This window comes from Fonsecaea multimorphosa (assembly GCF_000836435.1).
Source record: "Fonsecaea multimorphosa CBS 102226 unplaced genomic scaffold supercont1.31, whole genome shotgun sequence".
Lineage (NCBI taxonomy): Eukaryota > Fungi > Ascomycota > Eurotiomycetes > Chaetothyriales > Herpotrichiellaceae > Fonsecaea > Fonsecaea multimorphosa.
Window position 1 is genome coordinate 272,250 of NW_015971665.1, and position 15,079 is coordinate 287,328.

A 15,079-nucleotide genomic window follows, 5' to 3' on the forward strand; every position below is an offset into this window, starting at 1 on the left:
CTGGGAAGGGCGAGCTCGATAGGTCAGTAACAGCCTGGAAGCGACGGGACGATGAGGACAGGATGATGTAAAATAGATGACCGAAGTAGATAGCTGGGTGATAGCTGCTGTGCTAGTATTAAGTGAGGGAAGTGAGGGACGTTGCCAGGAATCTAGAAAAAAGATTGTTGAGAGTTGCTCGAGCTCTGACTTTTATTTGATTCCTTTGCTTCCCCTCCATCGTCCCTGCCCTGGTTTTCCACTCTCTTCACTTTCTTTGGCTCTCACTCTCAAGTCGGTGAGCAACTCGACCAAAGCCTGACCCTGTTGTGGCTCGGGAAACACAGAAGCCTCACTAGCCTGTTGCTGTCACTTGCCTGTGTCGAGCATTGAGTGTTCGCTGGCTCCTCATATCATCACCCGACATTTACGATTCTAACTGCACTCGGTCGACCGCTGTCGCCCTGAGCTCTTCCACCAACCCCACGACTTGATCAGCCATGCTGGTGTCCTCTGCATTCAAAAGAGCTCCAGTGCGAAGGTTGGCTGCCGGTGCTTTGGCTGTTCGAGCGCAAGCACCCTCCTCGGCAATCCGCTCAGCACCTAGCTTGAGACTTCCTCGTCCTACGCCTGCGTTTACCTCCTCCTTCTCGACTTCTGCGAAGATGGCTTCCTCGGAGCCCTCCAAAGCCTCTACCCAAGCATACGACCCTGAAATCACGGACATCGCCTCATACGTGCACAATTACAAGATTGACTCGGAACTTGCCCTCGATACTTCTCGCTATATCCTCCTCGACACTATCGGCTGTGGTCTGGAGGCCCTGCGCTTTCCTCAGTGCACGGCTATCCTAGGCCCTGTTGTCCCAGGAGCTACTACTCCTCATGGAACTCGAGTTCCGGGAACACCATATGAATTGGACCCAGTGAACGGTGCTTTCAATATTGGGGCTATGATCAGATGGCTGGACTACAATGACTGCTGGCTGGCTGCAGAATGGGGTCATCCTTCGGACAATCTCGGTGCGATTCTGGCGGTTGCTGACTGGATGGCCCGGACAAACAGAGCTGGCGGTAAGGTCGGCAATGGCAAGATTCCCACCGTCAGAGATGTTTTGGAAGGCATGATCAAAGCACATGAGATCCAAGGCTGTCTGGCTCTAGAGAACTCCTTCAACAGAGTCGGCTTGGACCATGTCGTCCTCGTGAAGGTGGCATCGGCTGCAGTGGTGAGCAAAATGCTGGGTCTTGACGAGGCCCAGACTGCTGCTGTTGTCTCTCAAGCATTTGTCGATGGGCAGAGCTTGCGGACCTACCGACACTCGCCCAACACCATGTCCCGCAAATCGTGGGCTGCTGGAGATGCTTGTCAAAGAGCTGTAAACCTCGCATTCAAGGTCCTGCAAGGCCAAGCCGGCATTCCCACGGTCCTGTCGGCGCCTGTCTGGGGTTTCTATGATGTTCTCTTCAAGGGCAAGAAGTTTGAGTTCCAGCGTCCTTATGGATCATATGTCATGGAGAACGTCTTGTTCAAGGTGTCGTACCCAGCCGAGTTCCACTCGCAGACTGCTGTCGAAGCTGCACAAAAGGTCTACAAAATCCTTGCCGACATGGGCAAGTCAGCCAAGGATATCAAAGAGATCACCAACCGAACCCACGAAGCCTGCATCCGAATCATTGACAAGCAATTCAAGCCCATGGACAACTTCGCCGATCGAGACCACTGCGTTCAATATATGGTTGCCACTATGCTGTGCTTCAACCGTTTGGAAGCCACCGACTACGTTGATGGCAGCGAGGCCGCTACGTCTCCTCTGGTAGAGGACCTTCGGAAGAAGATCAAGTGTGTTGAGGATCCTCAATTTACCAAGGACTACCACGACCCTGCCTTGAGAACGATTTCCAATGCTCTGACCGTGACACTGAATGATGGAACTGTGCTTGATGAAGTCGTGGTGGAGGCTCCACTTGGTCACCGTCTGCGAAGAGATGAGGCCAAGCCTGAGATTTTGGCCAAGTACAAGAGACATTTGAGCCACCACTTCCCAGAGGCTAAGATCAAGGAGCTTCTGGAACTGGGCACTGATGCCTCGAAGCTGGACTCGATGGAAGTTGACAAATACGTGGATCTATATGTCAAAGAGAAGATGGAGTGGTAAACATGTTGGGCCGGCTTGCCAGGAGCTCTGAATATTACCAAAAGGAGCGAATGTTTTGGAGAATTGGTGTGCCCCCAGTCTCTTATTCTTTGGATTGCCGAGAATGGTAGGTTGTGCAATATATCCAATGTTGAAACAGAAGCTTCCTGAGAGAGTCAACAGTGGCGTGATGGTCCAGTCAAGGCATTTGGAGGTTCTGTCGATTGTGTCCTCGATTCTCAGTCGTTCCCCACCCTTTTAGGACTTCCAGGCTCGTAACTGCAAAAAATATGTTGTGTACAAACCACACTCGAGTGTTCTTGTTTCCTGCTACAGAATCGTTTCGGCACGCTTCGGCCCACATCAGGATCCTCTGGAATTCGAGTCTAGAACGGTCTCCATAAGGATGCCTGACCGCTTTTTGCGATACTAATACAGCTCTCCCTAGCCATATTGATATCTCGAAATCCTCCACCAAATCTCAATCTCTACGGTACACCCCCAAGCCCACACTGAACGGCACAAACCCGCTCTCCTGACGCCTACCTCAGAGTTCAAGACGTACGGAGTTCTCTTAGACATCAATCGCTTTCTCTTCCCATCAGGAGATAAGATGCCCGAAACCAGCCAGTCTGCGACTCCTCGGTCCAATACCACTTCCTCACAATCGGGCCAGAAAAAAAGTATGCGAATGTCTCGAGATAAGATGGCCCAGCAGCTTAGCTACCGCTCTTTCTACCACTTCATGCTGAGCTACCAACTGAAACTCGACGAGGAGGAAGATGTAGAGGAAGGCATGGCAATTCTTCAAGCTCTTTGGGACCATGAGAATCAGGAGTAGTCCCTCGAAGCCTTACAACGCTCCCGAGGGGGGTGTTGACTCGCAACGTTGACCGATCGAGCAAGAGCCAGGCCATAAGTTCTGGTGCATGATTGAGACCCAAACTGGTATGATCGCGACGTTGGCTTCGCTGCTTATTCGACATGGAGATGTTGCAAAAGGGTATGCTGAGTATTGAGCCAGCCTGGAAGGAAGCATTGCTTGTCTCGGTCGAGCAGACCACTCCAGCTTCTCAGTCACGCACAACAATGCGATTCCGAGATCCATATCGTTTTGCACCGCATGGCGAGAATGCATGGCTCGCTTAAAGCGGCGGGATCACAATCAGTCAAAATAGACGCACGTGACTGGGGCACGATCCTTTCGTTGCCCATCGAAACAAGTCGCTGTTGTTGACTTCTCCAAATCCGTCTTGAATATATTATCCCTTGTAGTATCCGCACCACGTCGCAGGGTGGTCTTGTTTGCCTGCGGTGCGCAATTGATCTTGCTATCGTCCTCACTGCCTCTTTCCAAACCTGATCAGTCGCTTGAGGGATCAGTAGATAGGATCAGTTGCATGACTGCCCTGCTCTTGTGTTGATAGAGAGTGAGTTTAGCCTCTGTCTTCACCGCCCGCCTCACCTTCCCGCCGCACCCTCCCTCCCGCCGCACTCATCTCCAAAACACACATTCGTCCGACGGAGAATGGCTGTCGGCAGCACACCTCTCTCCCCGAAATCACAACAAGATCTCAACATGGTCATGCCGATGCCTCCTCCTCTGCTGCATACTCGTTCTGGCAACGAGATGTACGATCGTCCTCAGACCCCAACAACACCGGGAAGCGCTGTTGCCCATGGTTTCACCAGTCCTGTACAAACTCCTCAAGGCAGTCCAAGCAAGAGACAACTCCCACCTGGAGCCAATGATCTGCCCAATGTCTTTGACAATGCCATGAAATTGGCTCCCACGTCGCCTACCAAGGCGCAGCCAAAATCCCCAGCCAAACAAGGGTTTTCTGCTGGTGACGAGAATGTGAGCGAAGACCCGTTCGCAGATCCTGCTGCTCAGTATTATGCCCGTTCAGAGAGTCCCACGCGTCAATCCAACAAAGAAAACGCTCCCGCCAGTGGCCTGGGATATGGCAAAGGTGTCCAGCAGAACCATGCTGCCCTCTCGCGACAAGAACAATATCGGACAGCCGATTCCAAGAAGACTTTGAACACAACCAAAGGTCTCACCGCCGAGGAGTTGCAAAAGTTGCAACTTCCAAAAGTTAAGCGACTGGCAAATGTGACTCAATTGTGTATGTATCTCAACGCTCCACAGTACGGGGTCGGGCACTAATTTCTCATAGACTTCCTTGACTACTACTTTGACCTGCTCTCCTACGTCCATAATCGTCAGTCTAGAGAAGCTGCTTTCAAAGCCTCGTTCCCTGCTCCACCTGAGACACCAAGAGAAGAGTTCGACGTTGCACTCCACAAGTACCTTGGGCGTGAGCGGGCCAATCTGCGCAAGCGTCGCACTCGCCTCCGCCATGGTGACTTCCAGATCCTCACCCAAGTGGGTCAAGGTGGGTATGGCCAGGTCTATCTCGCTCAAAAGAAAGACACTCGAGAAGTCTGTGCACTCAAGGTCATGAGAAAGAAACTCCTCTTCAAATTGGATGAAGTGCGTCACATCTTGACGGAACGAGACATCCTGACCGCCGCGAAATCTGAGTGGCTTGTCAAGTTGCTGTACTCTTTCCAAGATGAAGAACAAATCTACCTGGCCATGGAGTACGTTCCTGGAGGCGACTTTCGAACCCTGCTCAACAACACCGGCGTCCTTCACAATCGTCATGCCAGATTCTACATTGCTGAAATGTTTTCCTGCGTTGACGCCTTGCACACGCTGGGCTATATTCACCGCGACTTGAAGCCAGAAAACTTCTTAATTGACGCCACCGGACATGTCAAACTCACTGACTTCGGTCTCGCCGCCGGCATGCTCAGCCCCATCAAGATCGAAAGCATGCGCATCAAACTTGAAGAAGTAGGAAACACGCCGGTTCCCTTCGGCATGCCCGCCGTTGAAGACCGCTCAGCCGACCAACGTCGCGAGGGTTACCGTTCCCTCCGCAAGAAGGACATCAACTATGCCAAGTCCATCGTGGGCTCGCCCGACTACATGGCCCCAGAAGTCCTCAAGGGTGAAACATATGATTTCACTGTCGACTACTGGTCTTTGGGTTGCATGCTCTTTGAAGCCCTGGCAGGATACCCCCCGTTCGCCGGCGCCACTGTTGACGAAACCTGGCAGAACCTCAAACGTTGGCAGCGTGTGCTCCGGAAACCCATCTACGATGACCCCACCTACTTCCTCTCCAAGCGCACCTGGGACCTGATCACTCGCCTCGTTGCTGCCAAGGATCACCGATTCAAATCCATTTCCGAAATCCACAAGCACGAGTACTTTGCCGAGGTGGACTTCTCCAAGTTGAGAGAGCAGAAGGCGCCGTTTGTGCCGGAACTGGATTCGGAGACTGACGCTGGGTATTTTGACGATTTCTCGAATGAAGCGGACATGGCCAAGTACAAGGAGGTGCATGATAAACAGAGAACCTTGGAAGATATGGCGGATCGGGACGAAAAGATGGGCAAGGGTCTCTTCGTGGGGTTCACGTTCAGGTATGTGATCAACTGCTTCCTTTCTTCTGTCATGCACACTGGTCAGGAGACTACGGCGGTGGCAATATGCTAACCCATGATGTGAATTGTGCAGACATCGCAAGCCAGATACAGAAGGAGGAAGCCCGCGAAAGAAGATCGACACCGACGGCACATTTGGAACCATCTTCTGAGAAGGCGAATGGAAGGTCTCAGATAGTGTCATAAACATGGCAACTAGCACCTGCGCGTTCTAGGCTAGCAGCATGTTCCGAGCTCTTTTTCTCCTTTGCGCCTTGTCGATATGTTTACGGTAGGTATGAAACATGGAAAGAAAGATGAAATGCGAGCGGAGTTTGTATGAGTGAAAAACACAGCGCGGGACACCGGATTGTTGGAAGGGTAAAGGGGGACATGGTCGGAGCGATAAGAATGTTTTTCTTTTCGGTTTTTGCTGGATTGGAACGAAACAAGAGGCCACAGTGTGGCAATGTTGGGACCGGCAGGCGTTGGCGTCGGGTTTGCTCGTAACACTCTACGTGTATCTCACCAGGTTGTAATGGGAGAGAACCTAGTGGAAATGATAATACAGCTTTGAACGAGAAAAGAGGAGCTAGTCGGTTATGATTTTAGCGAATGCGAGATTCGCTGATGTTGAGTGTCTCTATACCTCCTCATTTGGAGAGAGCTTCTTGTCCGGCGTCAACGACCAGGTTGGCCTGACCTGCGGGTAGGGTACTGAATACGACCATTCGCTTGCAATGCAATATTCGACATCCCAAACTGATCAAGCCACTCGGAGTTATCATAGTTCTGCGACCTCTGAATCGTCCACAAGGAAAATCCCCGCAGAGGCCCGCTGGTCTCGGTCGGCGCGGTCCTCGATCCGGCGAGAGAGCTCCTCAAATAACGTTTGTTGGTCTCCTTCGCCGTCGTAAGTGGTGAGGGAGTCGGGCATCTCCAGCCTTCGGAGACGAGGCAGCACGGCCAGCCGGCTGAAGGATTGGAAATCCGTCCTTGCATTTACGCGCCCTTGGCTGTCGAGGTACCATTTCGGATGGCATGTCGGCGTGATTCTCAGTATCTCCAGGGGGGAGTCCCTGGTGGCCGGTTCTTCCGTCTCTACTGGGGATTCGTTCAGAGTCCTCCGTGCCACATCGGCAGGGACGATCAATTCTTGAAGAGCCGGAAAGACGTGCAGGATGTCGAACAGGTTATAGCTGTCTTCGCCTAATCCTCTCGACTCGGTCAGCTTGAGTCGCTGCACATGCTCGGCTTGTTTTTCACAGTGTAAGAAGACGTCCGCCCCAGTGAAGTGTGGGCAATCCGGGAAGGTCACTGTTTTCAAAGTCTGGGGCCAACTCTCAATGAGCAAGTCCCACTCCACCGAACGAAAACACATCACGTCGCTAGCACGGAGACGTGCCAAGTTCTCTGGCCATCTCAAGTTTTGGACTGAATGAATATCCTGGAGAATATGGAATCCTTTTGGCAGGCTCAGGGACGTCAAGTGTTTAAGTTCAGCAATGGCACTGAGAAGGTCAATCACCGATATTGAGTAATAGTCTGTTGACAAATCTAGTTGACGCAAGTTCACACATTTAGACAACGGAGCCAACGAGGCGATCCTGCCGACCGCGTCAGAGTTTTTCTGAGGGATCTTTGAAAGCATGAAAGGGCTCACGAGAACGTGACTGCCGGGGAAGTAAACCTCTCCAGCGACAATTTGGTTCGAAAGATTAGGCGGGCGGTAAGGCTATTGGAACTGTCGTATGCGAGTCGACTCATATCAAGGTTCTTGATCATATTTTCGAGACCAACGCGCGATCTTCGAGACCGTTGTGTGGGACATATTGTTCGAACAAAGAGGTCGAAGTTGCGGCTAGAAAGCAGTGGATAATTGTAGAGCTGGGCCACAGAAGCGGCATACCATGTCTTAGACACCAAACAGCAAGCCCACAGTGATGTCTGAGCGGCATCACCGTGACCAGAAGCGACATGGTCTGTTATAAGGCGGACGATCTCAAGAGGAAGGTGGACTTGAGCGCCTCGATAGGTTGGGTCACCTATCTTCATAACTGGTCTTGTCCTGGGGGTCTCGAAGGCAAAAGCGCTTGTTCAGCGGATTCTCTATGCCAGAGAACAGCTCTTTGAGAGAGACGAGTGTAGTCAAGGGGATTGGTTGGTGTCCTTGACAGGTCGGTCGTATGGAGGTATGGAGGTGGCGGCGAAAATACAGCGGAGTTTGTTGCATGAATGAAGTTGTAGTCACGCCGTTACACAGCAGGTTGCCGATGTTTTCCCGATCTGACCATTTCTTCCACCCCCTCCAGTGTTTGCTTGTATCTTCGATGTTAGGATGCGTGGAACAGGGCTACGTACCTACCTAGGCACGTATGTAGGTAAGGACAGGCGTGACTGTATCTGCTCTGGCCTTCTTACTGGATCACAAGGTCAACCTGGTCTGTGTCTAACAGAGGACTGCCAACAAGCTTCTCTCTTGGTAAGAGCATGCATATCTCGACAGACCCTCGCTGTGGACGTCTGAAGCCTTGCGGCGGTTTTATTTCCTTGTATCTGTGATGATAAGCCCAATGAAACGATCAGACACAAAGATGAATTGATGGGACCTGAAGTGAGAATGAATGGCGGACAAAGTGATCAGTGGTCGTGCCTTAGGGTATGGCATCGCATTCATCAGTCTCTCCTTCCTGTTGGCACAAACTCCCAGCATTTCGCATTAAGAGCGCCACTTTCAACAGATACCGTGTGGCCTTCTTGATGTGAGCGTCTTAATGACAACGAGTTTGTTCTTGTTTCGTATTCAGTGTTCAGTATCTTCGGCCGCGCCCTCTCCTCCTAGGCCCTCAGTTTACCATCATCCTCATCTTCTGTGGCACCACTATCTCAAACTGTCCTTTCCTCTCAACACCCTCAGACTTCAACCTGCGCTGCAGTTGCTACAGAGATCAATATCCACCATTGCAGCGCTCTATCTCCTCCTCAGCCCGTTCGGGTGCCACCTTTTGCCAAGTCCCTGATGGTCGCTGTCGCTGGCGCTGTCTCCTCCTTCGCTGCCGCTGAGTTTCTCATCTGCCACAGATTCTAGCCAGCCCACATCATCTTCCTCATCTGGAATCCCACAACCGCAGTTGCAGGACGTGAAAGTTGATCGATTCCACAAGGAAATGTTCAAGATTTAGTGCGACCTTTTGGATCCAGGTCAAGCATCATCATGTCCTTTTCCAGCGGCTGCCATACTCACAAGATCTAGAGCTCTTCTTTTGCCTACAGAAATCTCGACATGTTCGGTGCCCGAGCCCGTGCTGCAGAGTATCATGCTTTCCAAAAAGCTATTGCAAGACAGGCGAGCCGTGAAGCAGAAGAACACAAGTTGCCTCCTAAGCCTGCCCCGATTTCTCTAAGCGCCTTCACCAAGAATCCTCAACTGAATCGCAACAAGGGTCCTAAAGCATGGAAGCCTTTGATTTTGGAAGATACCCCCGAAGATGACAATGACATTCTCGAGGATAATGAAGACACTCTCTCGACCCCGACCCGTCAGAAAGGAGTCGACCGCAGTGGCTCCATCAGCCATGATTCTGACATTGCTCTCGTGCCGAGTAACCCCCAGCCAACATGGCTCGACGCCAACGACCTCAGCGCGACAATCCCCACAGCGCCCAAGGCGATGCTGAGAACGATCTCGCAGGCACCATCGCCGCTTGTCAACCCAACTCCTCGACGTATCCAGCCACATGCAATCGTTAAGCAAGCGCAACAAAGCGGCCAACCCAGTGTGAATAGCTCCCCGAGCAATCTCTCTGGAATCAGTGGGTTCCCATACCCTGGTTTGACATGGTGGTTTGACTCACATGGTATGCCCGTACTAGGTCCAGCCGCGATCCCCCTCTTCCAACCAGGTCAACATCACGGCAATTTGATGGTCCCGGACGACATCAGCCCTTCCAAGCAGGAGAACAAACTCGCCTCTTTGTCCCATGAACACATGGGCCCATCTTCTGGTTTTGTCATCCCACATCATCACCTCATGCCCATGCCCGAGATTATCGAAAGCTCGATGGTGGCCCCGATGACATTTGCTCACTATGAAGAGGAAGCCGGTCCTGGAAATCATTCTCAAACCTGGAGCCTTGCACCGGGTCCAATCGAGCGTCCGGTGATGCAACACGTGAATTCAGACAGCGCTGTCAACATGGATGGACACATCCCCAACGCTTCTTCTCTGCCCATGCCGAATGCTATCAGACGGTTCTCATACCCCACTGCTGTCGGCGAGCCAATGGAGCAAGGTTCAATAACAAAGCCAGCAGCACACCGGCTTGCTCAGCATGCCACCCACCCAGTTCTTGTCTTGCCGGATGAAGAACCATACGACCGAAAGAATAAGATGCAGAGCTTTGTCGCAGCACAACAGGCGTTGGCAAAGACAGGGAAAACCGTTCTGCGCAACCCCGATTTACATCGAGTGAAAGTGCTTGATTCGGCTTCTCCAGCTCACTCCACCAGTGAAACAACAACACCAGAGCGTACCCGCCTTGTCCCGACGTATAGCCCAGAATCCATTATCATTCGAAAGCCTCCACCCGGCCTTGATTCACAGCTCCACCCTCACCAAGCCTTTGGACAAAGCACCAGCAAAGCCTCCTCTCCCTTTGATACCTCCACTTTGCGAGAGATCTTTGGGGTTGGAAAGGAGGATTGGTTTGAGCTCAAACCTGTTAGCAAGAACCAACGCATGATGATGAACCGAGTCATGAGGATGTGTGCCAAAGCACAGAGTCCTGATGCACCACAGGGCTTTTTACAGGGTACAAAGACGGGGAGAAAAGAGAGTCTCCAAAATTGGATGCGAATCGCCAGTAGAGATAACAAACCAGCTACAGGTACACGAAAGCTGTTTGAGCAGGTTTCTAAGGAATGCCATGCCACTCGCGCGTCCATTGGTGGCAGCGGCGATGGTGCATCGAGCGACCAAAGCTCCGACGCAGAGATCGAGGGCGCAGCGATTCGCGCAGTTGGAGACATCCTGGCCAACCTGACGGAGTCGGCAGATTCATCGGACTCGGGAGTGGATTTGGCCAACATGGGCTGCAAGTACAAGCCAGCACCGGAGTATGCAATTGAGAGAGGTGCGCTCTTGATGGGCAACAGCGGAAGCACCAGCTTCTTTGAAGAGAACACCGGTGGTTTCTACAGCGCTCCCAGCAGGATTGCCCGTGATCCTAGATTTCGACCAGCGGGAAAAGAAGCTGTCAAGGTCAAGTCAGAGGAGGAATGGAAAGTCCGGCACGACATGTATGGGAGAAGACGACTGTGAACATTGCGCAGGAGAAGGAATACGGTTTCGAGGTTTCGAGGTTGTGGGCGAAGTGGTCCAGTTGGCTGAATATCGAATAGGGATGAGATGGAGACAACAGATTCAAGTCTGATAAATGTATTCAGATGCCATGGAATAGAGCTGTACTTTGAGACAGAACTCGACATTTGAAATGGGCCCTTTGCTACGGAGTACCTAGTATTTTATGCTGCATTAATTACCTAGTAATTATTAAATACCTACGAGGTATTCGGATGGCGAAATGGGCCGGTGGCGCAACGAGTGCCAACCAGTGTCCACCAGTGCCAACCACACGGGCGGCGGGCCAAATAAGAATCTATGACAAGCGCATCTGCCATGGGCCATGGCTGCATCTCGCCTCGGATCTAAGAAAAGTCAGGCAAATGTGCTCGCGTCACTCACTGCGCACGTTTAGCTCACCAGACCTTCTGTCTTTGTCGTCTGGGCTAGTCGTTCCTTCCATTCCTTCCAGTCCTTCTCTCCCCATTCTCTCCTGCTGTTCTGCTGGCAATCTCTTCGTCTAGATTGTACGCCAGCAATGGCGGCAAGCTTCCTGCGGCCGCAGTTGATGCGCTCGTCCAAAGCTGCTTTTGAGTGCGCCTTATGTGCTCAACGCCGCTCCACCCAATTTGCCAGACTACGAGGTACTCGGTCATTACGTCCACCTTTATCGAGACTGTACGCCACGGTGTCCCCTGGTGATCCAAAGCCGCCTCCAGAAGATCCAGAGAAGCAGAAGAGGAAGGCAGAGAATGCTGAAAAAGCTGAAAAAGACAAGCCCGCAGCCCCATCTGGGAAAGAAGATCCAAATGCAGAGCCAGAGTCGAAGAGCGCCAGCACACAAGACTTTTCTCCCCTCACACCGGAAGAGGTCAAACAGATCGACGATGTTGCCCAAATGATCAAGACTGGTCTCCCAAAAGCGCAAGCCGACGCCGTGGATGAAGCTGCCGAGCTTATGAAAAAGGGCGGAATCCCCAAAGAACTTCGAGACGTCCTGGAGGCGCGGCGGAAAGATCCCAGCAAACGTATGGATCTGGGTACCACGGTTCGTCTTGTGGGACTCTTTACCAAGATGTCACGCATGACCCCAGAGGAGGTCCGACAAAAATACGGGAAGAGCGAGACGCCGGATGAAACGCCACTATTCGAGCAGTCGAACAAGAGTGAGGAGCAGAAAAAACAACGCAACGAAAAGCAAAAACAGCAGCAGCAGGGCGGGCCCAGGATTTACGAATTCAAGCTCGACGCCAGCACAATGATTATGACTGCCTTCATTACCTACTACTTGTACCGTAGCCTGTACCCCGGCGAGAACAGTCGGGAAATCACATGGCAGGAATTCAGGACGACATTCTTTGACAAAGGTCTGGTCAACAAGCTCACCGTCATCAACCGAAACCGAGTCAGAGTCGAATTACACCGTTCCGCCGTGGCCCAGAGATACCCAGAGTCACCTGCCGCCCAGCCGAACTTCTACTACTACTTTTCAATCGGTTCAGTAGAAGCTTTTGAGAGACATTTGGATGAGGCACAGGAAGAACTGGGCATTCCCACGAATGAGAGGATACCTGTGGCTTATTCCGATGAAGTCCCCCTCAGCGCCGCCATCTTCTCGTTTGGCCCGACACTTCTCTTTGTGGGTGCTCTTTTCTGGCTGTCGCGGAGAGCAGCATCTGGCGCAGGTGGCCAAAGTGGTATTTTCGGCATCGGCAAGTCAAGGGCGAAAAGATTCAATCACGAGACTGATATCAAGACCAAATTTACCGATGTTGCCGGTATGGACGAAGCGAAGCTAGAAATCATGGAGTTCGTCTCTTTCCTCAAAGATCCTTCGAAATACCAGAGACTGGGCGCAAAGATACCTCGAGGCGCCATTCTGTCCGGTCCTCCAGGTACTGGTAAGACGTTGTTGGCCAAGGCGACTGCTGGTGAATCGGGCGTTCCCTTCTTCTCAGTCTCCGGTTCCGAATTCGTCGAAATGTTCGTCGGTGTTGGCCCATCCCGAGTGCGAGACCTGTTCGCCAATGCCAGGAAGAATGCGCCGTGCATCATCTTCATTGACGAAATCGATGCCATTGGCAAATCAAGAGCGAAACAAAACTTTGGTGGTGGCAATGATGAGCGGGAATCGACCCTCAACCAGATTTTGACCGAGATGGATGGCTTCAACACCTCCGAACAAGTTGTCGTCCTTGCTGGTACAAACAGACCCGATGTCCTCGATAAGGCTTTGATGCGTCCCGGTCGGTTCGATAGACACATCGTAATCGACAGACCAACCATGGATGGCCGCAGGCAAATATTCAAAGTCCATCTCCGCAAAATCGTCACTCACGTCGATATGGAGTACCTTACCGGCCGTCTCTCAGCTCTGACGCCAGGATTCTCGGGCGCGGATATTGCCAACTGTGTCAATGAGGCTGCTCTCATTGCTGCTCGCCAGAACGCAGCTTCGGTCGAAATGCTTCATTTTGAACAGGCAATCGAACGTGTCGTTGGCGGCCTGGAGAAGAAGTCGCTAGTCTTGACGCCAGAAGAGAAGAAAACCGTCGCGTACCATGAGGCTGGTCATGCCATCTGCGGCTGGTTCTTCAAGTATGCCGACCCGCTTCTCAAAGTTTCCATTATCCCCAGAGGCCAAGGGGCGCTGGGATACGCCCAATACCTACCCGCCGGAGGAGGAGATGTGTATCTTCTGAACGTCAAACAATTGATGGACCGCATGGCCATGACATTGGGCGGGCGCGTCAGCGAGGAAATTTGGTTCGACACTGTCACGAGCGGGGCGTCTGATGATTTCAACAAGGTTACACGGATGGCTACGGCCATGGTCACTGAATGGGGCATGTCTCCCAAGATCGGGTACTTGCACTATCGCGACGACGAGCAACGGCTCCACAAGCCTTTCTCGGAAGAAACTGCTCGAAATATCGACACCGAAGTCCGACGCATTGTGGACGAGGCGTATAGACAATGCAAAGACCTCCTCCTGGAGAAAAAGGATCAGTTGCAGGCCGTGGCGGAGGAACTATTGAAGAAAGAAATGCTTGTGAGGGATGACTTGGTCAGAATACTGGGGCCGAGACCGTTCGAGGATCCGGGCGACTTTTCGAAATACTTCAACAACCAAGAAGGACAGAAAAGTGCACCGTAAGTCATGACTTTGTTTTTGTCGTTGCTCATCATATCTATGCAGTCTCTTGCTGGAACTAGTAATAACCTATGTCACGTATTTAGGCCACCACCACCTACAGAGCAACCAGGTCCTTCAGGGGATATCCCAGAACAACCAGCACCTGCATTCAAGTCCATCTCCAGGGATTCTTTCAGATAGCAAGAATCCTTCCGACAACTCCAAGCCGGGTATTTTCTTCGATATGCTGGAGAAGGCTGCAAAATACTGTGGCATTCAAAGGCGGGAATGCATCGAGATTCCAGCGGACGTGCTGTCTCTCTCTTACTCCATTGCCAGAGAACACCGGCATCTGGGATAAGCACGAGAGTCTCGACAATCAATCTCCCTCACTCCGTTTCACCCCGTTTGTCCTGACTTGCTTGCTTGCTTGACCAGGAAAAAGATCGAGTCATTTCGATCAGATGGCTAATGGCCCACCACCAACCCGCCCTGCTATGCATTTACAAGAGGAAGAAAGACGTTGTTCTATGCATCCATGTACATATAGGCAAATAAAAGGCAAAGAGGCAAGGCTTGGAGGCTCCTTGTGTTTGTTGTCGGTTGACAGCAGCCTCCAATGCCCAGCTCACTTGCTGTAGAAGGGATACCCCAAAATTCACATATACTCCTCTTTTCCTCTCAATGACGCTACGTGTGCCGTTTCTCTGCTTTGCTTGGCTTTGCACAATGTCGTACTATATTAGGTAGTTGGTTCTTCCTGCAGTGCAGGGTGGTTTCTTGGGGTTCGTTGGAGCAGACCAGGCAGGCACCTAGGTATGTATGCATCCCTTCCCATCCCAGCATGGATAGTAACATCCTGCTTGACTACCTACCGATCTACCTATCTCCCCCTCCATAGATAGTCCTACCTACCTACCTTTTGTATCAGTTCAAGGGCAATAACTCACACGTCGATACCTGAATAAACTATCCTGCCATCTTCGA

The 15,079-nt window shown here is 51.8% G+C and overlaps 6 protein-coding genes across 6 annotated transcripts; 5 read left to right on the top strand and 1 right to left on the bottom strand.

Annotated features, from left to right (window-relative positions):
• Positions 1 to 479: 479 nt before the first annotated feature.
• Z520_10629 (uncharacterized protein) lies at positions 480 to 2,138 on the top strand (the record flags this gene model as incomplete). Its single annotated transcript, XM_016781121.1, has 1 exon — positions 480 to 2,138. The coding sequence occupies one exon, from the start codon at positions 480 to 482 to the stop codon at positions 2,136 to 2,138; it is 1,659 nt and encodes a 552-aa protein (XP_016627846.1).
• A 592-nt stretch (positions 2,139 to 2,730) lies between these two features.
• On the top strand, positions 2,731 to 2,958 carry Z520_10630 (uncharacterized protein; the record flags this gene model as incomplete). Its single annotated transcript, XM_016781122.1, has 1 exon — positions 2,731 to 2,958. The coding sequence occupies one exon, from the start codon at positions 2,731 to 2,733 to the stop codon at positions 2,956 to 2,958; it is 228 nt and encodes a 75-aa protein (XP_016627847.1).
• Positions 2,959 to 3,645: 687 nt separating this feature from the next.
• On the top strand, positions 3,646 to 5,788 carry Z520_10631 (uncharacterized protein; the record flags this gene model as incomplete). The annotated part of the gene is made up of 3 exons (XM_016781123.1): positions 3,646 to 4,246; positions 4,298 to 5,615; positions 5,710 to 5,788. 3 exons carry the CDS (start codon positions 3,646 to 3,648, stop codon positions 5,786 to 5,788), a joined length of 1,998 nt encoding a protein of 665 aa, XP_016627848.1.
• A 611-nt stretch (positions 5,789 to 6,399) lies between these two features.
• Z520_10632 (uncharacterized protein) lies at positions 6,400 to 7,670 on the bottom strand (the record flags this gene model as incomplete). Its single annotated transcript, XM_016781124.1, has 2 exons — positions 6,400 to 7,222; positions 7,279 to 7,670. The coding sequence occupies 2 exons, from the start codon at positions 7,668 to 7,670 to the stop codon at positions 6,400 to 6,402; spliced, it is 1,215 nt and encodes a 404-aa protein (XP_016627849.1).
• A 1,228-nt stretch (positions 7,671 to 8,898) lies between these two features.
• Z520_10633 (uncharacterized protein) lies at positions 8,899 to 10,935 on the top strand (the record flags this gene model as incomplete). Its single annotated transcript, XM_016781125.1, has 1 exon — positions 8,899 to 10,935. One exon carries the CDS (start codon positions 8,899 to 8,901, stop codon positions 10,933 to 10,935), a length of 2,037 nt encoding a protein of 678 aa, XP_016627850.1.
• Positions 10,936 to 11,494: 559 nt separating this feature from the next.
• Z520_10634 (uncharacterized protein) lies at positions 11,495 to 14,113 on the top strand (the record flags this gene model as incomplete). Its single annotated transcript, XM_016781126.1, has 1 exon — positions 11,495 to 14,113. The coding sequence occupies one exon, from the start codon at positions 11,495 to 11,497 to the stop codon at positions 14,111 to 14,113; it is 2,619 nt and encodes an 872-aa protein (XP_016627851.1).
• Between the last annotated feature and the right edge of the window lie 966 nt (positions 14,114 to 15,079).